Genomic DNA, 24,239 nt, shown 5'->3' with positions numbered 1-24,239 from the left:
CACGCCATGGTTGCTAGGATACAGCATGCATCCACTGTCGAGATACTTTCAAAACTGGAGGGTATTTCGGTGAAGGCACCAACATTGTTGCCATATATTGATTTAATTAGTATTTATTGCACAGATATACGCTGTCTATTGGCGGACCTTTTTGGTAAAATTGTAAATATCATATAATAAATGTCAGATCCACATAGATTTCCATGTCCACTTTTATTTTGAAAACCCTGTGGCCAGTGCCGTCCGTCGTTACTGTCGTAAAATGTAACATTGTTTCTTGCGATAATGAACGGTCCAACTTGAAGGACAGTTAGACTAGCTTAATATTAAAGTAGTTATTCAAATATTATATATCTTTGGCTCCGAATAATATTACCAAACTTAGGAATCAAACATTGTATGGTTTAATTTTATAGCTACGGTAGCTAGTACTTCACAAGTCTCGTAGAAACTTATTGGAAGTCAAATGATGATGGACAGTTATAAGGCCAGCCTGGCGTGCTGGTCAGCGACAGATGTCACTAAGTACAAATCAAGCAGCATCAAATCAGCTGAACTAGCTAGCTAACCAAATTGAGTTAGCTAGCTAGCGATTCGATTGATTCACAAGCGCTTCATTTGAGGAACTTATCTTCCTAGCTAGCTAACTAGTTTAAAGTCCAAAGTTCTTAGGGTAAATTAATGCAATATTGCTCGCTGGCTAGCACAACATAGCTAAGAGATAGCTAGACTTGCTAAGTTTGAGAAGTCGACTGTGTATAGCTAGTTAGCTAGCTAGGAGTTTAATGTCCCTGACGACATGCTAGCTTTCTAGCTAGAATACCTTGCGTAAGAATGTTTTTGGTAACAGTTTCTAGCTCCTTTTAAAACTAATGGGCTATTAGGAAGCTAGTTGAGTGGAATACTTTTCTTAGATCTTCACATCTATCAGAACTCTGGCCATAATGGAGGCCAGTGATGACGATGTGCCCCTCATCCTAACCTGGGACGATGCGAACAGCGGTTTGCTAAGCGATGAGATGGAGAGAGGAGACACGGAGAGAGGCGATGAGAGTAAGTTTTTGTTGTCATCCAAATTCTGCATCTTTGAACTGTGTAGTCAGACACCAAATTTAATAGCAAACCCTAGGGTAGGCTATCAGCTGCAATCAGTGTGTTGTTTACGTTAGATCATCTGTTGGATCTGCCTTGCAATGTGGTGTTGTACTGCAACTTATTCTCAACCATACTGTAATGCTAAATCAATAACGTTGAATTATATGTAGACTCATTGACAATGATTTGAATAAAATCACAAAGTTTGATTATAGACAGTTTCTGGTCCTCTCAGGAATGCCTGGCTAAGTAGAAGGGCTGAGAACAGATAGTATTAGTTGGGCCACAGTTTGTTCCCCCATTTAAACTTACCAGCGTTGCTCCTCTGCTGCCAGACTACATCCGTTGTTTGCCTTACACCCAAGTCAAAGGTCATGTTTAAAAAAATAAAATATAGAGTAGCTCCCTGGCCCTGTGTGTTTGTGTGTGTGTGTATATTTGTGTGTTATCCTGTCTAGTAATCCTGCAGCCTTTGTATCCCTCACACACACCACAAATTGCCTCTCACACACTCACGCTGCAAATTGCAGTGTCAGCAGTGTGAGTGGCCCCCCTGCCCCATGTTTAGGGGCTGCGTGTGTGTCTATACGTGAGTGTGTACGTCCACAGCGTTCTCTGCAGGGCTGACTGTGCATCCTTCTTGGTCTTTTTTTCTTCTTTTTTTTTTTTTTACTGCTCTAAAAACGGACAGGATAATGGAAACTGTTTGTCCAGGATATCTGGGAGTGGTCACTTGTAGGAAAGAGACTAACCAACCTGCTCTAGGGTTGGAGTGTCCTCGAGAGAGAGAGAGGGAGAGAGGGAGAGGGAGAGGGAGAGGGAGGGAGAGGGAGGGAGAGAGAGAGAGAGAGAGAGAGAGAGAGAGAGAGAGAGAGAGAGAGAGAGAGAGAGAGAGAGAGAGAGAGAGAGAGAGAGAGAGAGAGAGTTAAACCCATACACAGTGGAAGGAAGCCCTGCCCCCCCCCCACCCCCACCCACACACAACACACCACACCACACCACATGCATTGCTGTGGACTCTTGATTGGAAAAGCAGGTTTCTGTTGTGAGGGGGCCACGTGAAGAAGAATGGTCACATGGGGAGGATGAATTCTGGGATATTTCTGTCTGATCTGGGAGGACTAGGCAGACTCGGTTTGTTTGAGTTTCTGTGTGGGCCTGGAGAAGAGCAGCGTCCGCTGGACCTCAGCGTGTTGTTGACAGACAGGCAGCTTCAAACACTGAAACCAGTTATTGTTCTCTTACAAATGTGAGGCAGGGAGAGAGCACACAGCTCACACAGGACGCTCCGCTGCCAGGGCAACAGCAGAGTCGAGGCCCCGGTATAGCCACGTTAGCAAGCCCTGGAAAGACCCCAGTTGGATCTTTTACCTGACACCTCAGCCGACAGCTCTCACGGCAACGCCAGGGGACTCGGCGCGCCGTACAGGAGCCTCACGCTGACCGCAGGGAGGGACACACGTCTATACTCTCCTCGTCTGTGGTCCCAGAGAACAGCGTTGCAGCAAGCCGGAGCGTGAGTCATGTGGTTGGTGGAGGAGCCAGGGAGACTCCTGCAGGAATAACTCCGCCCCCCCCTCACACAGCAACGCTGGCCGGAGGTCCGAGGTGATGTAGACAAGTCAGAACGACATCCACCTGAAGACGAAGAGGATCTTGTCGTGATTTAATTTCTTTTGAAGATGTAGGCCGTTTTGATCCTTCAGATCTAAGGTTTATTTTGATAGTGTTTGGCTGTTATCAGTCTGCGGTTTTGTTCTGTTTTTCATCGATGGAGATGACCCTTATTATGCCACATATGAGATGTTAGTTAGCTATTAGGAAGAAACTGTCCATCTATATGCTTAACTGAAGAGCTATAGAGGAAACACTGAGGAAGTTAAACAGTAGCTTTTGCAGTTTCTATTTGGTCAGACGGCTATAGCCACATATTTGCCAAGTAATCACTTTTTTCTTTTCTTTTTTGTTTTACTCTCAACAACCTTAAAAACAATCTGCAAAGAGGAAGGATAAGATTTGGATTTTTTTTGTTTGTGGTACAAAGGCTACTTTACTGGTGGTGAGTCACTGTGCGTTCCCATTTTAGAGCAGCTGTCTGCAGGGTGACTTTCTTTCAAATCCTCGCAAAGACTCACAGGACGCCGGAACAGGCGGCAGGGAACAGGCGGCAGGGAACAGGCAGGGAACAGGCGGCAGGGAACAGGCAGGGAACACGAGGTTCAGAGGTCAAACTCCACTTTCTAGCAGAAAGCAGGAGAGAGGCGGAAACAGTTGGAACTCTCAGGACCGTGCCTCCTTATCCAACTTCTTACCGGTCCCGATCCTCCAGGCCTCGGGTCCCAACTTCCTGTTTTGGTGAGGAGGTCTGTAACAGAGTGGCGATCCCCACCCTGTCTTGATTCTGCTGAATCTTCTGAACGCCTCTGGACTTTGGCCTGAGGATCGTTGTTCTTGCCTGGTGTACCTGGTGCCCCCCAGAGAGAAACGACCAGGGTTTGAGGACGTGGCTGGCACCTGCATCCCTCCTATCTGTGGCCCCTCAGGAATGTGAGCGTGTGTCCCTGGAAGTTTGTCGGACACTGGAGCCAGACCTGCGGACTGTCAATGTCACACACACGGCTTTAGAGGACCACGGGGCTCCAAGCACACACGCATACACACGTGAAAGGAAACTGAGCCATGGAGTGCTCATCTGTTCAGACAGAGATACCTTGTATCCATGACAACCTGACGGTGGAGGATAATCCTGTCTTGATATCTTCATTTATGGTGGAGCAAGAAGTAGACAACCCTGGTATGTGTCTGGACAGCTATCAGCAGATAAGGGGGAGCCCTCTCAAGGCTTTAGACTGCTGTTTTAACCTCACTACTCTGTGGTTGTGAACCACATTCACACTGAGTGGATTCTTTCTCCTACAGATGGAGGAGGAGGCTATGACATTGCGAACAATGCTGTGATTCCCACGCCGGGACCACAGAACCACAGGCCCCAGAATGCATCACTGCGACATAGCTGGGAGATGAATTACCAAGAAGCAGCTATCTACCTGCAGGTACTGTACCAGTGCCGCACATCTTGCTGCTTCTGTATGTAGTTTACCTCTCAGATCAGGGTTGCCTGGTTGTAATCACTATTTGCCAGTGTGCCAAAGCCAAAACTTACCCAATGGAGTTTTGAATCACCAAAACGGCGAAACAAACTACAATCATGGAGGCAACTTGTCAAGTTCGGTATTTGCAGATGACGACAGAAACGTTCTGTCTCCGTGATAACTTGATATTACTCTAATTCTTCAGAGATGTTTTCATCCTGGAATTAGTAACTGTTGCGGAAAGTACAATCGCTCCTAAAGGTACCGTAAACCCCTAGGCATGGCAATAACTGCTTTACTGACCACCAGACACACACATGCCTGGTTCTGTATAAGTAAGTTTACCTCTGGTTTGTGTTGAGCTAGCCAACCTACAGCTCATGTGACCTTGTAATGGTTTACTGCCTGTGTGAGCTTTGCTTGTTAAAACACACCTGGAATGGTCCTGGGACAGGTGACAATTACTCTGCAATGGATGTTTATGGTTGGTTTCGTTTGTTTGTGTGTGTGTGCCTGCCTGCTTGTGTGTATACCTGCACGTGCATGCATGTTTGTGCGCGCGTGTGTGTTCCACAACAGGAAGGAGAGAACAATGACAAGTTCTTCACGCATCCGCGGAGCCCCAAAGCGCTGGCTGCCTACCTGTTTGCCCACAACCACCTGTTCTACATGATGGAGCTTCTCACAGGGCTGCTGCTCATGGTGCTGTCGCTGTGCGAGGCCCCCGCTGTCCCCTCGCTACGGCTCGACGTCTACGTACGGACACACACACATACACACAGGCAGTCCATACACACACTGCACACAGACAGACAAACACACACTCAGGCAATCCACACGCAGACACACACACCACACACAGACACACACCCAGGCAGTCCATACACACACACAGACACACACACCCAGGCAGTCCATACACACACACAGACACACACACCCAGGGAGTCCATACACACACACAGACACACACCCAGGCAGTCCATACACACACACAGACACACACACCCAGGCAGTCCATACACACACACAGACACACACACCCAGGCAGTCCATACACACACACAGACACACACACCCAGGGAGTCCATACACACACACAGACACACACCCAGGCAGTCCACAGACACCACACACAGACACCACACACAGACACTACACACAGACAGACAGACCCAGTCGTACTGTGCTCTCCCAGTCCTGTGCCTGCGTACAGGAGCTGATGCTGCTGTGTCTGCAGGTCCACGCCACGCTGGAGCTGCTGGCCCTGGTCATGGTGGCCTTCGAGCTCTGCATGAAGCTGCGCTGGCTCGGATTCCACACCTTCATACGCCACAAGAGGACCATGGTGAAGGTCAGCACAGCCTTCCTTTTTCGGCTTTATGTATCTTTGATAAGAGACAGGAAAGCATGGAGAGGGAGGAAGACATGCAGGAAATGGCCCCTGCGTTGACGCCTTATACTTTGTGGTACGTGCTGTACCCGGTGAACCAGAAGGGTTTTTTCACAGCTCTTTATGTTATATTGTGTGTGTGTAGACTTGTGTGTTGCTGCTCCAGTTCGTGGAGGCCATAGTGGTTCTGATCCGCCAAACGTCTCACCTCCGCGTGACCCGGGCTCTCAGACCCATCTTCCTGGTGGACTGCAGATACTGTGGCGCTGTCCGCAGGTAGGACGCTCACACACACACACACACACACGCTCCTCCATTTGCCGCTCCCCAAACCCCCGGGGTCACTGACAGACCTTATCTCTCCTCCAATCAGAAACCTGCGTCAGATCTTCCAGTCCCTCCCACCTTTTATTGACATTCTTCTGCTGCTGCTCTTCTTCATGGTTATCTTTGCTATCCTGGGTGAGAAACACAGACACATGGTTATCTTTGCTATCTTGGGTGAGAAACACATGGTTATCTTTGCTATCTTGGGTGAGAAACACACACCAATGGTTATCTTTGCTATCTTGGGTGAGAAACACACACATGGTTATCTTTGCTATCTTGGGTGAGAAACACACACACACGGTTATCTTTGCTATCCTGGGTAAGAAACACACAAACACACGCACACACATACCGTGAATCAGTCAGTTCTGTTGTCTCACCGTTGTATTGATCGTCTTTTGTTTCTCCACAGGTTTCTGTCTGTTCTCCCCAAACACTGCTGATCCGGTATGTTCCAGAATGTCTTACTCAGAAGTGTGCAACTGTGATTTCTGCATGTGCATCGAAGTCTGTGTGTATGCGGGCGTCTTTATATGTGCATGCTGGTGACCAGTTTTGCTAACTGTGTTGTGTGACTGTGTTTCTCCCTCAGTACTTCAGCACTCTGGAGAACAGCATTGTTAGTCTGTTTGTGCTCCTGACCACAGCAAAGTAAGCCCACGCACTGCAAACACACACACACACACACACACACACCTTCACCCCTCACATACCTCAATGAACTTCTGTTTTGGATTCCCTACTTAAGTGTTCTGTGTTCCTGAGTTGACGGTGTGCTTCCTGTTGTCTGTAGTTTTCCGGACGTAATGATGCCGGCGTACTCAAGGAACCGCTGGTCCTGCGTCTTCTTCATAGTCTACCTCTCCATAGAGCTGTACTTCATCATGAACCTGGTACACACACACACATGTATACACACACACATGCATACATACACACACACACACATGCATACAGGTACATACACACACACGCACACACACCCAAAGAATCCAGCAAGGGGATTGATAACGAATATTGTCTGTGTGTGTGTGTGTGTGCAGCTCCTAGCTGTGGTGTTTGACACCTTTAACGGGGTGGAGAAGATGAAGTTCAAATCCCTGCTGCTACACAAGCGCTCCGCCATCGACCACGCCTTTCAACTACTGGTCAGCCGGCAGGTAGAGTAACACACACACACACATACACACACATACACAAACACAGAGCTAGTGAAAGGGGAGACTATCAATATATAATGATAATAATAGAAGTGTGTTTAACTGCTATAAGGCGTGTGTGTGTGTGTGTCGCAGAGACCGATGGGTGTGTCGCTGAAGCAGTTTGACGGTCTGATGCGTTTCTACAGACCACGGATGTCTGCCAGGGATCGCTTCCTCACCTATAAGGCTCTGAACACAGCTGGGGCACCTATGCTCAGGTACCTACCATCCACACACACACACATGCATACAGGCACACACACACACACACGCACACACACACGCACACATGTACAGATCTGCAGTTGTGTGTTCGTCTTTTGCAGCCTGGACGACTTCTACAAGTTCTATGAGGTCATCGGACTCAAGTGGAAGGTAAGCCTACCTCAGGTCAGCATTTACCTGTACATAGCTGATGTACTACCGCATCCTGAGGTGTGTGTGTGTGTGTGTGTGTGTGTGTGTGTGTGTGTGTGTGTGTGTGTGTGTGTGTGTGTGTGAGGTAGGCACGGCGGAGTGGGGAGCACTGGTTTGATGACCTTCCAAACACCACCTTTCTCATCTTCAAAGGTTAGTGGTCCGCTTCTATCAATCCTGCCATCTATTATTCCCTCCCTTCCATCTATCCATCCCATCCTTCCCTCCCTCCCAATCTGCCCTTCCTTCTCCTCCCCCTGGTTGTTCTGTCTCATGGTCTGCCTCTGCTTCCTAACAGGCATCAACATGCTGGTGAAGTCGAAGGCCTTCCAGTACACTATGTGTGAGTGTTGTCCTCCGCTCAGACAGCTAGAGTGGCTGGCCCTTCTACAACCAGCAGAGCACACACTTACATGTCTCCTGTCTCACACACACACACACACACACACACACAGTCCTGATCCTGTTCTCTTCCTGCAGATGTGGTGGTGGCTTTCAACGGTGTGTGGATCCTAGTGGAAACCTACATGCTGAACAGTAAGACACACACACACACACGGTACACACACACACACACACACACACCCCTGGACCCCTGATGTGAGTTCTGGTCTCTCCTGGTCTAGGTGGATACTCCTGGTCCCGTGCCGTCCCTTTGAGTTACATTATCTTCCTCACCAGTGAGTTGGCAAACACACAGATACACACACACACACACACACACACACACACACACACACACACAGCATCAAATACCCTTGGGTGTTAGAGGCTTACTTTGATTTCCAAACTGTTTTGGACTAGAGCCTACTTTCTTAGTGAGATGAACAGTTCAGTCAGTATAGCGTCTCTCCTCCCCCATGCCCAGTCTACGGCGTGGAGGTTCTGCTGAAGATCACAGGCCTGGGACCCATGGCCTACTTCAGCTCTGGCTGGAACCTGTGAGTACTGAGGCCTGGACCCCTGACCTCTTACCCCCTGTCCCTCCACACACACACACACACTCTCTCTCTATCACATACACACACACACTGTATCTCTATCAACAGTGTTTTAGCGGATTTTCTGTTTGTTTGGCTCCTCTGCTCAGGTTTGACTTCTCCGTCACGGTGTTCGCCTTTCTGGGCTTGATTGCTCTGGCCTTCGACATGGAGCCTTTCTACTTCATCGTGGTGCTCAGGCCACTGCAGCTCCTCAGGTGGGGCGCCACGGAAACACACAGGCTTCTCTTCAGCTCCTTGTATCTGTGAAAATGTGATTACTGTGATCGGTTGAAACACAGCTGGAGAAATGTGTCGCTGTCCTATAAAGACAGCTCAGGTAATTACCCATGATGGTCTTGTTTCCATCTGTCCACCAGGCTGTTTAAGATCAAGCAGAGGTACCGAAACGTTTTGGACACCATGTTTGAACTCTTCCCCAGGATGGCCAGGTAACCCCCGACCTCTAACCATGACTCCTGACCCCCCGCATGACCCTTAAGCATGACCCTTAAGTCACCTGAGAGAAGAAGAAACCGTCTCTCAGTCCTGTATTTGACTGTGTGTGTGTGTGTTTCCAGCCTGGGCCTGACCCTCATCATCTTCTACTACTCCTTTGCCATTGTGGGGATGGAGTTCTTCGCTGATGTCGTCTTCCCAAACTGCTGCAAGTGAGTCCAGAATACACTGCCTCGAATCATGCTGCCCTCACACTGCCTCGAACCCTGCTGCCCTGACACTGCCCCTGGTGGCTGACTCTTGGTTCAATGCCCCCCGCAGCACCAGTACGGTAGCAGACTCCTACAGACAGATCAACGTCACCGTGGGCAACAAGACGGTCCTGGAGGAAGGCTACTACTATCTCAACAATTTCAATAATATTCTCAGCAGCTTCGGTAAACACCAACACACACACTCTCAGAATGTAAACCTTTCAGTTCTGACAGTTACAGACTTGTCACTATGGTAATATGTCTCTCTCTCTCTGTCTGCAGTTACTCTGTTTGAGCTGACGGTGGTCAATAACTGGTACATCACCATGGTAACAGTGTGACTAAACACCCTCACCTGTCTTAACATGTCATGTTAAGTTATTTCATGTTCCATGTGATTGGTGGCTGAGGTTGATTGACAGCTGTTGTCCCCTCCCCTACAGGAAGGAGTGACGTCCATGACCACTCACTGGAGTCGCCTCTACTTCATGACCTTCTATATTGTTACCATGGTGAGTTGTGTGTGTGTGTGTGTGTGTGTGAGAGAACTGTAGGTGTGTGTTTGTGTGGGGGGGTAACATGTTGATCTCTCCCTGCTGTCCAGGTGGTGATGACCATCATCGTGGCGTTCATCCTGGACGCGTTTGTGTTCCGTATGAACTACAGTCGCAAGAACAGAGAGCCTGTGGAGGACCCGGAGGGTGAGATGTGTGTGTGTGTGTGTGTTGGACTCTCAGAATGTGTGTGTGTGTGGAATCCGTAGGATCATGTATGAGTTAGGGTGTGTGTTTTGGAAGCATGTGTAAGTGTGTATGTGTGTTTTGCAGATGAGAACGGCATCGTGTTTGAGGCGGAGGTGAGTCGTGACGAGGCTCTGACCACTCTGGAGCTGTACAAGCAGACCAGCCCTGGACTGTCCTCCCTCAACTCTCTACAGGGAGTCCTGCTGGCCATGGACCGCAGCGGGGTGAGAGACACACACACACACACACACTACACACACACTCCAGGCTCTGCTATCTGCTAGCTGACAGCTCCTGTGTTTCCAGCACTTGTCTCTGGTGTACCTGGGGCGGAGGTCCAGGACCAAGAGTGACCTCAGCATGAAGATGTACGAGGAGGAGATCCAGGTGAGGGTCAGGCAGGGCCACCATGACGCCATGTGACTGGCCTGTCTCATCACGTGCAATTCCTGGCTGCTGCTGTGTTTGCGTGTGGTACAGCCTCTGAGGTGATATCTCTGTGTGTGTGTGTAGGAGTGGTATGCTGAGTACTCCAGAGAGAACCTGCCCCAGACAGACTGTATCGTGGAGAGACCGCTGGAGAGACCGCTGGAGAGCCCCGGCCCGTCGCCTTCACCTGAGCCCCAGCGCAACGCCCTCACAGGGACCATCATCTAACAGACACGCTCGCCTCAGACCTGTCTCCTCCCCCCCCCCGCCACAGCCGAACGGCCCTGTGGGTAAGGAGGAACCACAGACTCTCCCCCCTCCCGCCTCATCTCCAGGTGGGATGTCACCTGACCAACAACCAAAACCTTGGGGCTGCCCCTGGCCTGCTACAGACCCCCCCCCCCCGCCCCCCTCCCTAGTGTGGTGAAGGCAAGTGGCTGCTTCTCGTATGTTGAGACCAGATAACCGTCTTTCACCTCATAACATGCCCTAGTTTAGAGGCACAATGTTAAAACCAGGTAGGATGACCGCCCCGCGACACTCCAGTCCAACACACAGCTCTCAGATCAGTCCCTGCCCTGTAACAACCTACAGCTACAATATATCTCCTAACCAAATGGAAGATTTTACTTTTATATCTCGTTATTCTGTAAGTGTATTATAATGTATCTGGTGTATTGAATAATGAATAATTTTATTAAACTGTTCACTTTCTCAAGTGAATTTGTGTACCCTTGCGGTTTCAGGATTTTCTTTTTTTTAAATACAGCAGGTCAAATCTGGTCTCAACAGTCAAAAATATTTCCAGGAACATGTCAGGAAAAAAACATGAAGTTTAGTAAAATAACCCTTTTCAACCAGTTTCAAGTTAATGCCCACACGTATAGAACTATATAACTGAATTAACACTAACCAAAGACAAACAGTAAAGTCCATCTGAGCTCTGATTTACAATCATATTGATTAGACTTGTTCCATTCCTGGTCCTTCTCCCCAGCACAGGGGTCCAGTGGAGGCTCAGTACTGAAGGTCCAGTCAGTGCAAGCTGGAGGAACATTACAGTGTCTGGCTTCACCTCCTTGAAAGGAGAAGCCTTTAGGGCAGCAGGTCAGACAGCATGCTACAAACGGAACAGCGCACTGAGCCGAGAATATTTCCTTTAGTTTGGTCGGGTCTGTCGTGATTCTGAGGCCCAGTTCCGAGGGGGGTTCCGACTCAGGCTGAGCCCACTCTGATCTTGCCGAACTCCGTGAGCAGCGCCACGATGATGAAGATCGCGTAGAAGGCGAGGAGGAAGATGCCGTAGAACCGACCCAGGTGGAACCGGCATAGGGGTACTATGACAAAGGACAGAACCAGGGACAGGCCCAGAGAACCTGCTAGAACCCACGTCAGCAAACCTGTCGGATCCAGCTGAAGAAGAACAGGTAAGAGGAATGAGAACACTGATTCCTGGTGACGTATATCTCTGAACACACATCCGCAGAGACGTTTACCTGCAGGACTTTGTTGTGGGTGTAAACGTGTTGCAGACAGCCAAGCCCCACGCCAAACAGCATGTCTGAGAGGAACCTGGTCAAGGAAAGTCTCCCTACTCTGGGCTCCTCCCCCCCAACCACAAACATACCCAAGTCTCCCTGCTCTGAACTCCTCACCGCTCCTCCCCCAAGCACACCAGAGAGGATACTGAAGATGATTCCTCCGAAGCAGGCAGATATGGCCATCCTGGGGTAGCCCTGCCGCGCAATGGTGATGTCAGAGAAACAATCTGAAATGAGAAAACACAAATCTTTAAATCCAATGGCAGAAAAACGAGGGTGGGAGAGAGAAGTCAGAGAAATACTCTACCGCTAAGCGAGAAAGGGTCAGATGGATTTCAGAGTATAACCTTCTTTATTGAAGACTGAAAATGCAACCCTGCTACTGGATGCATGTCAGACCTTAGTCATTTTACAGTTGGTGGAGTTTGTGTGTTGGAAGGTGTAACTGAACTAGAGCAAAGCTTCACCCGACTCATCATTCGACACTGCAAAGCTTCATCTGACTGATCGAAACCTTGTGTGTTAGGTACGGGACAGCTTGGGTAGTTCAGTATGCCTCAGTGAAGCTGGACAAGAGAGATGACGCTCACGCTAGAGCTCCTCCTCCCCAACAGTCAAAACACTCAGCTGTTTCAAAAAAGGGGGTCCCTCCCTCTGTGGCCTGATGTCGTCACGCAGGGAGTTTGTGGAACGAAGCTTCATCTGACTGCTCAACAAAAGCCGGTCCACACCCCTCCTTCCCTGAGACCCCTCCTCCCGTGGCTCCACCTCCTTTCCCTGAGACCCCTCCTCCCTCCTCCTGTGGCTCCACCTCCTTTTCCTGAGACCCCTCCTCTTTTCCATGTGGCCCCTCCCCCCTGGTCCAGTGGCTCCTCCCTCCTCCCCAAAATATGGCGAAAATTCGGCTGCCTCGCCGGCCGGCTAGCAGGGCACATGAAAATCAAATCTACAGAAATGTTTGTAAAAAGTCCCTGTTGTTGGCTTCCTGGACTGGATGACCTCTTAGATTATTGTTGGGAACCACCGGGGGGGGAGATTGCCCCCCCCCCTGCCTCGTGTAGCCGGGGCGGCTCCAGACAACCGTGGGTGACGATTCAACCCGACCGTGGGTGAGATTCGAACCGGCGATGTGTGAACTTGAAGTACCCAGTGACTTGTCTTTGTTCATGCCCTTTAACCACCACACCACGGAAGCCCTTCGCAGAGAAGTACTTTCTCCGGGCGTTCTTGACATGCATTTCAATGCCAATCTGCGCTTAAAAATTTGGTGGCAGCAGCCTGGATTCAAACCATCAACCTCATGTTTGTGAGGCTGCATCCCTCTCCTGTGAGCCATTGGGACTGGTAGGATATCCACACTGTTCTCGGGTAATTGCCTCTGAGAATCTGTTCTACATTTTAAAAACTGACAGTTGCTGGGAATCAAACCTTTAACCTGTTGTTTACGAGACAGCATCCCTCATCTATGAGACTGGCATGGTATGCATTTGGATACTTGCCTCTGCAAATCTATTCTAGAATTTACAAACTGACAGTTGCTGGAAGTCAAACTTCTATGAGCCATTGGGACTGATAGGATATGGCAAACGCTCTTGGGTACTTGCCTCGGCGAATATGTTCTAGATTTTAAAAACTGACAGTTGCTGGGAATCAAACCTTCAACCTCTTGTTTACGAGACAGCGTCCCTCATCAATGAGCCATTGGGACTGGTATGCTACGGTCACCGCTCTTGGGTACTTGCCTCTACGAATTTGTTCTAGATTTTAAAAGCTGACAGTAGCCTAGATTCAGGCTTATTTCTGCTTTATTTGGGACAGATCAGTGAAGATAGACAAGGAAAGTGAGGCAAGGACATGCATGTTAATGGCTCAAGTGAGATTCAAACCCAAGACCCTGAAGTAAGGTCTTGCTGAAAGCCAGCATTCTAATAATAATAAATCAACACAAAAACAATAAGGTTTTAGCACCTACAGGGCTTGAACCCCTAACTCTCCTGTGTTACGGTGTGTGTCTGTCACCTCCGGGGCTGTTCCCCCAGAAGAGCAGCAAGAGACCCAGGACCGCTCTGATGAAATGCATGTGTAGGGGGACTGTATGTATGTATGTAGAACTAGAAAACACCTATTTTAACAACCCCGACAGTAAAGTAAGTTTGTAGGTGTGGGAGTCGCCTTCGATGCTGTTCCCCCCAGGACAGTGTTCCCATACACTCAGGAGACAGATCGAATGGTGGCGGCAGGATACAGAGGCCAGACTGGATCCCGGGCACATCTACGGTGATCTCTGTCGTGCTGAACGCCCATCATCTGCTCTCTGACGAGACGGCCAGACGTGTGGATCACTGCATGTCACTGGCACAGCTCATCTTTACTGTCACCTTTCAGTTGACAATGAAGTCATCTCTTGTATCTTGTAGGCGTTTGTATGGTGTGTGTGTGTGTGCATGTAGTAAGTGTGTGTGTTTGTATGTAAATGTAAAAGTGTGTGTTTGCATGTGGTATATGTTTGTATTGTGTGTGTGTGTGCGTGTGTGTTGGTAAATGTGAAAGTGTGTGTTTGCATGTGGTATGTATTTGTATGGTGTGTGTGTGTGTATGGTGTGTGTGTGTATGGTGTGTGTGTGTGTATGGTGTGTGTGTGTGTGCGCGTCACCTCCGATGCTGTTCCCCCAGGCGAGCAGCGTGAGCCCCAGCACCGTGTTACTGAGACTCAGCACCACACCGAGCATGTGCAGCAGGCTGACCACCTCTGAGGCTGCAGCGCTGATCACCATGGCGCTCACCACGAAGCCTAGCAGGGAGAACACCTACACACACACACACACACACACACTTCACCGACAAGTAAAAAAAAAACAACAACAATAGTAAACAAATCCAGGAAGCTGGATGGCACACCCCACGTGTCCTGTCTTACTGAGTGGAAGGGCGGGGGCGTGTCATTGCTGGTGGTGAAGAACACGATGGCAGCCAGGAATAACCCCAGGAGGAGAGTCAACAGCCAGACGGGGAAGTCCCCCTGGATCATATAAGTACCATCTGCAGAGGAGACAAACACATTTATACCACCAGAACACACACACACACAAACGATGAAACACACTCCGTCAAGCTTGCTGACTTACATTGCCCCGACTGGAAGGTGAGCACGCAGACGAGCGGGGCGGTGAGCAGATGGAGGCAGTTTAGAGGCCGCCTCCAGTTCCTGTCCTCCTTGTCAGGGTCCACCACAGGGATGATCAGCAGCAGCACCACCTCTAGTGGCATCTGGTGGACGCAGGAGGGAACTGCAGCTTAGGTCACGGCGACACACTGACTGGCAATGATGCAGGACACAGAGAGAGCTAAAAAATACAGCTACACCGCTACACGGCCTACAAACACCACACACACATACAGATTACACACACAATACACAAATGACACACTAACCACAAAGCCCTAGCAGAGAGAAAAAACATACACACACATACAGATTACACACACAAGACACACTAACCACGAAGCCCTAGCAGAGAGAAAAACCACACCCACACAATACACACCTTGAGTACTTTCAGTGTCCTCCAGCCCCAGGACTTCCTCCTCCACTTCCTGTGATCCAGAGGGTTGATGGAGCTCAGGAAAATCTGAACCGTCGACTCAGAGTAAGGCAGGAGCGGTCTGTACTCATCTTCTGACACACACACACACATTTCACCTCTGATTAGCACAGACCTGGGAGTAATGTTTAGTATACATAGTGCAGCACAGTGATGCATTCTTACCATAGTCATGCTGGATGCCACGGTTGCTTAATGAAGGAACTTCATCATCTGACTCTGATGACTGAAACTCTGTCAAGAGAGAAGAACATTAGTATCCTTGTGTGTGTGTGCGTGCACCTGTGTGTGTGTGCGTGTGTGAGCGTGTGCAAAGGGCACCTGACACATGCGTTGAGGTGTGGATGGAGGCTGTGGCTGAGTGTTTCTGTCGGTTGTAGATGTAGGCGCTCACGATGACTGTGATCACATACACAACGTACAGGGACAGGTAGCCTAAACACACACGCATCAAAAGAGGACCACATTTTCACAGCAGTACTGTACGCTTTCTGCTGTACTGAAAGTAAGGAACCACGGCTCAGCTATCAGGCATGGTGAGCTCAAATACTACAGTGCAACAACAACATTTACAATGCAACGATACATACATACTACATGGTGAAGACGTATTAGATAGTACCCAACTGCTGTGAAAGTACAGTGGTTAAGGACAGACCTCTTCAATGGTCAAGCAGTTTCATTCTGTCCAGCTACTACAATGAACTTCTGACTCCAGTGTGTGTGTTGTTTACCCAGTGTTTCAAAATAACCGACATGTTTAGTGCTGTAGCTTCAGTTTCTAAGCCTACAGTACCTGACATTTTGCAAAAACAGGTGGGACAGTCTGAGCAAAAATGTCAGGGTCATTTTTTTGGTCCCAGTCCAGCCCTGAGTGCAACAACAACATCTCATTTACAAAGCAACAATAAATACATACGACATGGTCAGGCAGTGAGCTTCTGACTACAGAGCGTGTGTGTGTGTGTTTACCCAGTGTTTCTCCGAGAGCTATATTTCCTCTGTAAAGAATGATGAAGGTCCAGAACACAGCGCCCAGGTAGAAGATGACATCACGCAAAAAGGGGCGGGACGCAACCGTGAACGGTTTGACCAACGCCACGCTCCCGGCAACCACCGTGGTTACGAAGATCCCCGCTCCTACGGAGGGAGAAACGGGAGAGAACGAGGTCAGGGGATCGAACGCAAAAACAAACAAAAAACGGTTGGTCTTTTGTTGTGTGTGCGGTGAGTGTGTGTGCATACCAAACAGGGCTCCTATCGCCAACCCAGCGGTATGTGGATGGGAGAAGGCTGCCACAGCACTGAACACATCAGGGGCTCCATTGCCGAACGCCAGGAAGGTCACCCCCTCCACACAGACTAGTCAAGGCTAACACACACACACACAACCTACTGATCTTAGAACCCCCTGCGGACGGAGACAGAACAGAGAACTGCTGACTGTACTGTCAGGTTCTTAGATACACTTTGAAGTGGATGTTCCTGTTTGAATGTTGATGAAATCATCAGTGGAAGAGCTGATCAGGAGAGAGAGAGGAGATTCCTATCTCTTCTCTCTCACACACCCTCAAACCCTACTCAGCGTGTTTTGGTGAGCGTGTGACCAGGGGAGGAGGATCGAGTGTGGTCGGGTGTTTGAGGATACGGCCACGTTGTGAGTGAGGCGGAGAGTGGAGGAGATCGCGGAGAGGTTGGGACAGAAACTGCAGACAAAGGAACAAAGAAACAAATCATAAACATAACAATGCCATCGACCAGTCAATGAGGAGAACTCTTATGAATTCAACCTCAAATATGTGTGTGTGTTTATTGAGTCGTTGAACTGCTTTAAAATGCATGTGGAAGCATGACTGAGAAAGAAACCAACTTCTATCTCTCTATTCAGAAGTTTACTGAACCCAATGCCTCACTCCTCCCTTTCTTTGCACTCTTTACTACACTGTATTAAACCATGACTCGCTGATGCCTTGTGGTCATGTAACAGGCTACCATGTGACTCCTGTTCTTCCCCTTTCAAGATAAGATGATGGAGTCAAGAGTGCATGTGCATTGGAATGTGCCGACACAGAACTCAACGGAACACACAAAAGACGACTCCTTGTTCAGTTAGTTTGTGCACGTACCTCTGTCCAGATAGTGGTCACGTGCCAGCAATTAAACACAACACAAGAAGAACACCATGACTGACTGTAACTACACACTCCAGACAGTAGAGTTGAACAGGAGGGTCTGTGGGGGAACTTACAACTTTGACGCACAGAGTCCCAAAATTAGAAACAAGAAGAACAGCCATACAATCTGTGAAGAGAAAAAGAGATTGACAGATTCATACACAGCTGCAAGTTGTCTATACTTCCCCTTTAGTTTTCTTTTATCATGAACTACTAATTTTATATAAGGCAGAGAGAGAGAGAGAGAGAGAGAGAGAGAGAGAGAGAGAGAGAGAGGGGAGAGAGAGAGTGGTGACACAGAAAAAGGGACAAAGATAAAGAGAGAGAAGGAAGGAATGAGAGAGGGGGGAGAGAGATGAAGAGGGAGAGAGAGCCTTCTTTGTACATTCGCTTGAGCTCCAGATCGAAAAAAGATTTGGGCAAAAGTATATTCAGGGAATCTACACAGGTTTTGTAACACTGGGTAGAATTGGTAAATTCTTCCACAAACCATTGACAGATGGTCACATTACTGGGTAAGAGGAACCTGTCCACACTAGGCTGAAGGGAAGTGATAACCGGCCTAACCTTCAGTTGATGGTTTTTTTTTTTCAAATTTAGCTAACAATTACAACATTTGCTAGTTCCGCACTGTATATAAACCTAGGCTTGTTCCCCGTACTGTACATAGCCATGACATCAGTTCTGGAAACAAGTTACTTTATTACTATATTTTTTCAAATTTTGCTAACATTTACAACATTTGCTAGTTCCGCACTGTATATAAACCTAGGCTTGTTCCCCGTACTGTACATAGCCATGACATCAGTTCTGGAAACAAGTTACTTTATTACTATTAGATTACGTTATTGTTACGTTATTAAAGTTCAGTCCTCGGACCAGGGAGATGGTGTGAGAAGGAAGACACGCTTACACAGAGAGTTATTGTGAGGGGTGTGAGGTGGGGGGGCAGCAGGCAGAAGGCAAGCCAGAGGTAATTGATGAAGCCGTCTTCCAGACTGCAGTCTGGGGTGTTGTTCACAAACGCACAGCGATTTGCAGCGCTCAGGTTCATCACCATGTCACACTGGAATACACACACACACAAACTTTGACACATGTTGCACACAGTTACACATGTCCAGGGCCGGCCCAAGGGTTTTGGGGGCCCTAAACAAAACCTTGTCACACAAAAAAACTTGTCACACAAAAATCTAGACTGCCCTAAACCATGGTAGCCTAAATGATTTAGTCTATTGTCTATCTAAGAATTGAAATGGCAGGATTATGCGCTTAAATCAATTTTGATAAGAAAATATCGAGTAAGTCATTCTGCATGAATGAAATGAAAGTTCTGAGTTAAAATAAGTTGCAGGTCAGGTGAGAGCTTGGAATTAGTTCCTTGACAGTATGCCAATTTCGTTTTGCGCAATGGCATAAATGGTGAATTAACTTCATTGTCAACAGCGAAAAACAGATTTACGAATGCACCTGTTTAAATTTAATTACGAAGAAGAAAATCTAATTTGTTATCTTACTAACCTCATCAACACTGCCATGGAACAACATTACCCCACGTGACATTTCGAAGGGATCTTCAATGCCGACGATTGAACGCTTTACAACGGAGGTCTCCGAGAAAATGTACTTGGCTCAGTACAAACCGGAACGTGACATGTTACTGGCAGTGGTACAAAACTCCAAGATCTCATAATTCACTTCGTTCAGGAAGCATGACCGTTCCGATAGTTTCCTCAAAACACGACTGGCGACGCATGGACATTCAGACAATCGGAAGTGTTGTTTACAAGTGAAATTCAGCCCTTGTGATCAATAGTTCTTAAGGCACCAATCATTAAAGTAGTATCTATTTTCCCATGGACTGGACATAATGTACAGACAAACACAAACAATCAAAACACCGCCCTCCTTGTCCTGACGTTTCAACGCTTGAGTTTAAGCCCGTCCCCCTTCACCTCTGCAGCTCATACACGACACGGCTCAGATTAAATAACATTTTAATTTCACAGTTCACGGCGTTGGAAAAGTACTATTTTTGGTATAATGGTACATTTTGTCTCCAAAAGGAATATAATCATGAAAAATCCCATATCCACAACTTTTCACCAGAGAGTAATTTCTGGTGGATCACATGAAGGCTGACATAGGGGTGTGTCATTACACTTAAATGTCCATTTTAAGGCAGCATACAAAAAGGATGTGATTGGCTCATTTGGAGGTACTCAGTCACAGATTGGTTCCCCGTAGACCAAAGCAGCATCAAGGGGCGGGGTCCTGGGTTCGTAACAACCTCTTTTCTCCTGGCTGACCACTGGACACAAGTCCTGCTCACACCACCTGAGAGACACAGATGTTGTGTTATTGTGATATGTAACATATCCCCGCCAACATGTGACATATTGTATGTGATATTACATGTACAGTGTGTGTGTGTGTACTAACCTGAGTGCTGCATAGACATCAGTAGAACAGGCTTCCTCCCAGGAGGCATGGTCAATAAGCAGAGCACCTAAATCACACACATTACATTCAAGTCAGTCTCCACGGTTCAAGCTTATGATAAACACATCCGTGTGTGTGAGTGAGTGTGTGTGTGAGTGTGTGTGCTGTACGCCAGGCTACGTACCCATGTAGATGCGAGCCAGACTGTATGCCAAGTCTCTAGCCGCCAGCTGCAGGTAACTGGGAGGCCTGCTGGTTGCTGCCTGCACAAAGACCCCCAGTCCAGAGAGGGCGCTGTCTACAGCCGCCACGGCCGGGGCCAGGGCAGGGACACCAGAGGCCGCCTCCAGCAGGGTCTGGGGGCCAGGGGGACAGAGGAGAGGAGGGGTGGGAGAGCATGTGAACAGGTTGGAACACGGCAGAATGACGTTGGGACAGTGTGGTTTGGCTGTCCGCCTCGTCCACGGGCGCTGACCTTGGTGTAGGTGAAGTAGGCCTGGAGAACCTGCCCGGAGCTGCGAGCCACACAGCGCAGCACGTCCAGGGACAGCACGTTGGTCGTCCCCTCCCAGATGCTTAACACCTGGGGGAGGGAGGGGGGAGAGAGAGGGGAGGGAGGGAGGGAGGGAGAGGGGAGGGAGAGAGAAAGGGAGGGAGGGAGAGAGGGGAGGGAGAGGGAGGGAGAGAGGGAGGGAGAGAGAGGGAAATAGAGGAGTTAGTGGAAGAAGGTTAGATAGAGAGAGATGAGAGAGAGGAAAACAGAAATAGAGAGTTAGAGGGAGAGTGAGATACAACAGGTCCCGCTTGCATGAGACATCATGAATCCAGGCCCTCACACCTGTGCGTCCCTGAGTCAGGTGACCCACCTGTGCGTCCCTGAGTAGTCCTGGTAACCCGGTGTCTTCAATGTAGCCCTGTCCCCCGAAACTCTCCAGACCCTCTGACACCACAGCAACCGCCTGAGGGCCAACACATGGAACAATTTAGAGAAACTTTCACAACAACCAATACACACCTCCGTCTACCTGGTGTGTGTGTGTGTACGGGGCGTGAGGTGAACCACCTGTTTCCCAGTGTAGAGTTTGGCCACAGGTGTGAGCAAGCGCAAGAGGTGGGCCTCCAGCTGGGAGGCGTGTCCAGTTTCCTCTCGGCCAATCAGGCGGCACACGTCCATGACGAGCAGGAAGGCCCCGCGAGTCTCCACCTCCAGCCTGGCCAGCGTCTGCATGTGGAGAGGGTGCTCCTTCAGGAGCTTCCCAAAGGCAGTGCGGCGGGTGGCGTAGTCGCGAGACAGCTGGACCACCCTGTGACACACACACACACACACTATTCACGAAACATAAAGCACGTAAAACATTTGTTGGTTTTGAATCATCTTATGAAGTCGGTTCAGCAGGAAGCAGGAAACAGGAAGTACCTCCTCATGGCTCCTACTGCCGCCACACTGTTGTGGATCCGAGTCACCGTCAGCATGTTGGCGATGGAGGCCACGCCCCTTCCGTATTCTGACAACTGAACATTCAAACTGTGTTTAAATGCTGCTCGGTCCACAGATGAATCCTACTGTAGCATTAATGCGACGACATGCAACGTATTCGAACAGCAGACGTTATAAACAAAACCATGTACAGAGTTGGGAGTTGAACCTGCGCACCCCTCCGCAGTCGAATACTCTACCAATGATCGACTCCCATCCACATAAGCTCAAATGAACCCTACTATTGGGGGATCGTGGGGCGTTGAGCGGACCTTGTGTGCGGGCAGGCCGTCCAGCAGCAGCTCAGCTGTGGGCATCTGTCTGGTGCCCAGCTTGTCCTTCAGCCTCTGGACCTCGATGCCCCTCAGCAGGCCGTCCTGATCCCGGCTCACCTCCGCATAGAAGAGAGACAACCCTCTGCTGCCCTGGAGAGATTGGACAGGACGCACACACACACAGATGGGAGACACACAGTAAAGCTTCTGCGTCCCGTGTGGACAGGTGGAGTGAAGTAGAGGAGAGATACGAGGATTTCGGACGATGACCCGAGTGAGAGGTGCGGTACCTGTGTGGTGGATCCTTTTCTGTCCTGGACTCTGGCCAGGGTGAGGGTCACGTCCGCGTCGGTTGCGGACGTGAACCACTTGAAGCCGTGTAGCTTGTACGAGCCATCTCCCTGCCGCACTGCCACCGTCTCAGTCCCACTTCCTGTAGAGACAGAGACACTCAGAAACACATGTAACAGTAGACAAACGACAGGGTGTTTTTTATCTTCATCCAATCAGAATCCACTGCTGGGCGATCGCCGACGGCTACGGCCCGTACTGAGACGGGGGGGGACTGACCCACGTCAGAACCTCCCCTTCGTTCGGTCATCCACTGGCCGGACGTCCAGAACCTGTCAGGGTCACGGCTGGTCAAGCGGCCGAAAGCCTCCTCCACAGTCCAGGGCACTCCCAGAGACTACATGGGACATGTGAACACAGAGGCACAAATATAAGGATTCTGATGTCAAACACAAAGTGGACCGCCGAGGGCCTTTTTCCCATGATGCACCTGCATGACTTTCGCAGCTCCATCAGTCATGGCCAGAGGACAGGTGAAGAGGCCAGAGGAAGGAGAGTACATGTACAGCTTACTCATCTGGTACACACGGCTGAAACACATACACATGCATTTGTACAAGTTTGAGGGAATGTGTAAGCACAGTGAAAGATGACAGTTGGGTAGCCTGACCTCCACTCGCCATAGGTCCTCTCGTATCCAATAGCAACCATCCCCTCCTTTGCGGAAAGGTCCTTCATGCGTCCCCAGGCGGGAGAGGTCACTATATGGTCGACGCGGCGACCCCAGGGATCAAAGTGCACAAGCGTAGGAGGCGTGACCTCACACTCCCGACCCCACCCATCCACCTCTGTAGACAACTTCTCCCCAAACTGACACAGGTCTGACAACACAGCCTTCGAAAACACAGACAGATATTGGTGATGGCAATGTTTTGAACATTTGAAGACACAGCCATCATTGTTATCCTAGTGAAGCTAAGGCAGTCCTTGTTGGCCTACTCACCTGATGAGGAACATGTCTCCTAAGGTAGCTTTTAAGCAGTGCATCTTCTAGGAAGGGGTTCTTCAGCACTGGTCTGTCTTGGAAGAACGCCCCTATTCCAGCACGGGAGAACACCGGATGCCCCACTGCTTCCCACTCGTTGTCTGCATGCTGAACCACACTGTCAGGCCGGGTGGTGACCTCGCGGACGACCCGGTAACGGTTTCCCGTTACCTGACAATTGAGGAACAGCCGCCTCACTGACATCATTAGGAATTGGCTGAAATATAATGACTTAGGTTGCATTGACTTGCATGTGCAGATGATTGGCCATTTTTATTTTGCTAGCTGATATTAAACGTTAACATTTTAGTCCGAGTGCTGTTTATGTAGTGATCCTTGTACTGTAATTAATTGTATTGTGGTCTCTGTGTGGTGTCAGGTATGCTGTTTATGTAGTATTTAAGATTGAATGTGTTTTAATACCCGTCTACAAACAAATTTCCCCTAGTGGGAAAAATTAAATGGTCTTGACTAGTGAAATATCCCTTTAATAATGCCTTGATTGAAGGAGAGGTACTACGTGCTAGTTCTAATGTTTTTCAAAATCGCCTCAACTTCGCGAAACTGTGTCAAGGGTCACCAGAGGCAAGCAATGCAATTGTCTTCCGTTCTTCCAGAATGACAATATTAACAGGTATTTTTGCATAACACAAAACTAGGATCTAAACTGGCATTGTTATTTTCCGTATTTTCTTTTGTTAAAGAACCGCATAAAGTAAACATACACTGAATGAGTCATGCCAAGATAGGTTTTTAGTTTAGGTTTTTAGTGTTAAGTTAATGCATTCACTTAAGTATGTACATTTATAGAATTATTTAATTTCAAGCTGACACTCAAGCATTATTCCTATGGAAAAAACGTAGTTTTGTTGACAATCTGCGTAGCTACCTTACCTCTTCAACCCCTTCCAAAAGCACTATAATTTCTTTCAAAATAAAAGTCCCACCCTGGATGACCGACTGCAACATCACGTGACAAAAACACATTTCAGTGGAAT

The 24,239-nt window shown here is 48.8% G+C and overlaps 3 protein-coding genes across 8 annotated transcripts; 1 reads left to right on the top strand and 2 right to left on the bottom strand.

Annotated features, from left to right (window-relative positions):
• Nucleotides 1–316: 316 nt before the first annotated feature.
• tpcn1 (two pore segment channel 1) lies at nucleotides 317–11,125 on the top strand. 3 transcript variants are annotated; one of them, XM_067231049.1, is made up of 27 exons: nucleotides 317–1,053; nucleotides 4,015–4,148; nucleotides 4,767–4,943; nucleotides 5,428–5,541; nucleotides 5,726–5,856; nucleotides 5,954–6,042; nucleotides 6,323–6,357; nucleotides 6,503–6,561; nucleotides 6,704–6,803; nucleotides 6,954–7,070; nucleotides 7,206–7,330; nucleotides 7,439–7,487; nucleotides 7,619–7,682; nucleotides 7,828–7,872; nucleotides 8,010–8,066; nucleotides 8,156–8,209; nucleotides 8,398–8,470; nucleotides 8,620–8,727; nucleotides 8,890–8,961; nucleotides 9,091–9,180; nucleotides 9,290–9,405; nucleotides 9,505–9,551; nucleotides 9,666–9,734; nucleotides 9,827–9,923; nucleotides 10,050–10,189; nucleotides 10,272–10,352; nucleotides 10,479–11,125. In XM_067231049.1, exons 1-27 carry the CDS (start codon nucleotides 945–947, stop codon nucleotides 10,620–10,622), a joined length of 2,496 nt encoding a protein of 831 aa, XP_067087150.1. In that variant the 5' UTR covers nucleotides 317–944; the 3' UTR covers nucleotides 10,623–11,125. The 3 variants fall into 3 exon arrangements, with proteins under 3 accessions (XP_067087150.1, XP_067087152.1, XP_067087151.1); XM_067231051.1 differs by lacking the exon at nucleotides 317–1,053 and adding an exon at nucleotides 4,393–4,448 and having other exon boundaries at nucleotides 4,089–4,148; XM_067231050.1 differs by lacking the exon at nucleotides 317–1,053 and having other exon boundaries at nucleotides 4,089–4,148; nucleotides 4,393–4,943.
• An 84-nt stretch (nucleotides 11,126–11,209) lies between these two features.
• Nucleotides 11,210–19,582, bottom strand: slc8b1 (solute carrier family 8 member B1). Of its 3 annotated transcripts, none has more exons than XM_067231052.1 (15): nucleotides 19,233–19,582; nucleotides 18,625–18,777; nucleotides 17,786–17,838; nucleotides 17,186–17,243; nucleotides 16,783–16,888; nucleotides 16,510–16,677; nucleotides 15,859–15,972; nucleotides 15,703–15,771; nucleotides 15,481–15,611; nucleotides 15,061–15,202; nucleotides 14,853–14,974; nucleotides 14,589–14,742; nucleotides 12,082–12,162; nucleotides 11,891–11,955; nucleotides 11,210–11,807 (listed from the first exon to the last, which is right to left on the bottom strand). In XM_067231052.1, the coding sequence occupies exons 1-15, from the start codon at nucleotides 19,272–19,274 to the stop codon at nucleotides 11,610–11,612; spliced, it is 1,656 nt and encodes a 551-aa protein (XP_067087153.1). In that variant the 5' UTR covers nucleotides 19,275–19,582; the 3' UTR covers nucleotides 11,210–11,609. The 3 variants fall into 3 exon arrangements, with proteins under 3 accessions (XP_067087153.1, XP_067087154.1, XP_067087155.1); XM_067231053.1 differs by having other exon boundaries at nucleotides 15,481–15,608; XM_067231054.1 differs by lacking the exon at nucleotides 14,589–14,742.
• Nucleotides 19,583–19,691: 109 nt separating this feature from the next.
• LOC136937954 (acyl-CoA dehydrogenase family member 11-like) lies at nucleotides 19,692–24,144 on the bottom strand. 2 transcript variants are annotated; one of them, XM_067231128.1, is made up of 14 exons: nucleotides 24,136–24,143; nucleotides 23,200–23,458; nucleotides 22,867–23,090; nucleotides 22,687–22,786; nucleotides 22,476–22,593; nucleotides 22,196–22,338; nucleotides 21,903–22,055; nucleotides 21,571–21,665; nucleotides 21,217–21,457; nucleotides 21,020–21,112; nucleotides 20,629–20,736; nucleotides 20,338–20,509; nucleotides 20,154–20,220; nucleotides 19,692–20,048 (listed from the first exon to the last, which is right to left on the bottom strand). In XM_067231128.1, exons 2-14 carry the CDS (start codon nucleotides 23,446–23,448, stop codon nucleotides 19,934–19,936), a joined length of 1,878 nt encoding a protein of 625 aa, XP_067087229.1. In that variant the 5' UTR covers nucleotides 23,449–23,458; nucleotides 24,136–24,143; the 3' UTR covers nucleotides 19,692–19,933. The 2 variants fall into 2 exon arrangements, with proteins under 2 accessions (XP_067087229.1, XP_067087228.1); XM_067231127.1 differs by having other exon boundaries at nucleotides 23,200–24,144.
• Between the last annotated feature and the right edge of the window lie 95 nt (nucleotides 24,145–24,239).

This window comes from Osmerus mordax, chromosome 28 (genome assembly GCF_038355195.1).
Source record: "Osmerus mordax isolate fOsmMor3 chromosome 28, fOsmMor3.pri, whole genome shotgun sequence".
Classification (NCBI taxonomy): Eukaryota; Metazoa; Chordata; class Actinopteri; order Osmeriformes; family Osmeridae; genus Osmerus; species Osmerus mordax.
The sequence above is the reverse complement of the archived record's forward strand: the minus strand, read 5'-3'. Positions and strand labels throughout refer to the sequence as shown.

What these genes read in the sequence shown, in the direction of transcription:
- LOC136937954 (XM_067231127.1), bottom strand. Translation starts at nt 23,484, where the DNA reads ATGCAACCTAAGTCATTATATTTCAGCCAATTCCTAATGATGTCAGTG. An exon ending in GGAGACATGTTCCTCATCAG is followed by an intron (nt 23,091 to 23,199) that starts GTGAGTAGGCCA and finishes GTGTTTTCGAAG; the next exon opens with GCTGTGTTGTCAGACCTGTG. An exon ending in CCTACTTCACCTACACCAAG is followed by an intron (nt 20,510 to 20,628) that starts GTCAGCGCCCGT and finishes CCTGGCCCCCAG; the next exon opens with ACCCTGCTGGAGGCGGCCTC.
- slc8b1 (XM_067231052.1), bottom strand. Translation starts at nt 19,274, where the DNA reads ATGTCACGTGGGGTAATGTTGTTCCATGGCAGTGTTGATGAG. An exon ending in CCCTCACAATAACTCTCTGT is followed by an intron (nt 17,839 to 18,624) that starts GTAAGCGTGTCT and finishes TTCTCTTCACAG; the next exon opens with ATTGTATGGCTGTTCTTCTT. An exon ending in CTTCGGAGGAATCATCTTCA is followed by an intron (nt 11,956 to 12,081) that starts GTATCCTCTCTG and finishes GGTTCCTCTCAG; the next exon opens with ACATGCTGTTTGGCGTGGGG.
- tpcn1 (XM_067231049.1), top strand. Translation starts at nt 945, where the DNA reads ATGGAGGCCAGTGATGACGATGTGCCCCTCATCCTAACCTGGGACGAT. An exon ending in CGCTACGGCTCGACGTCTAC is followed by an intron (nt 4,944 to 5,427) that starts GTACGGACACAC and finishes CTGTGTCTGCAG; the next exon opens with GTCCACGCCACGCTGGAGCT. An exon ending in CCTTCTATATTGTTACCATG is followed by an intron (nt 9,735 to 9,826) that starts GTGAGTTGTGTG and finishes CCTGCTGTCCAG; the next exon opens with GTGGTGATGACCATCATCGT.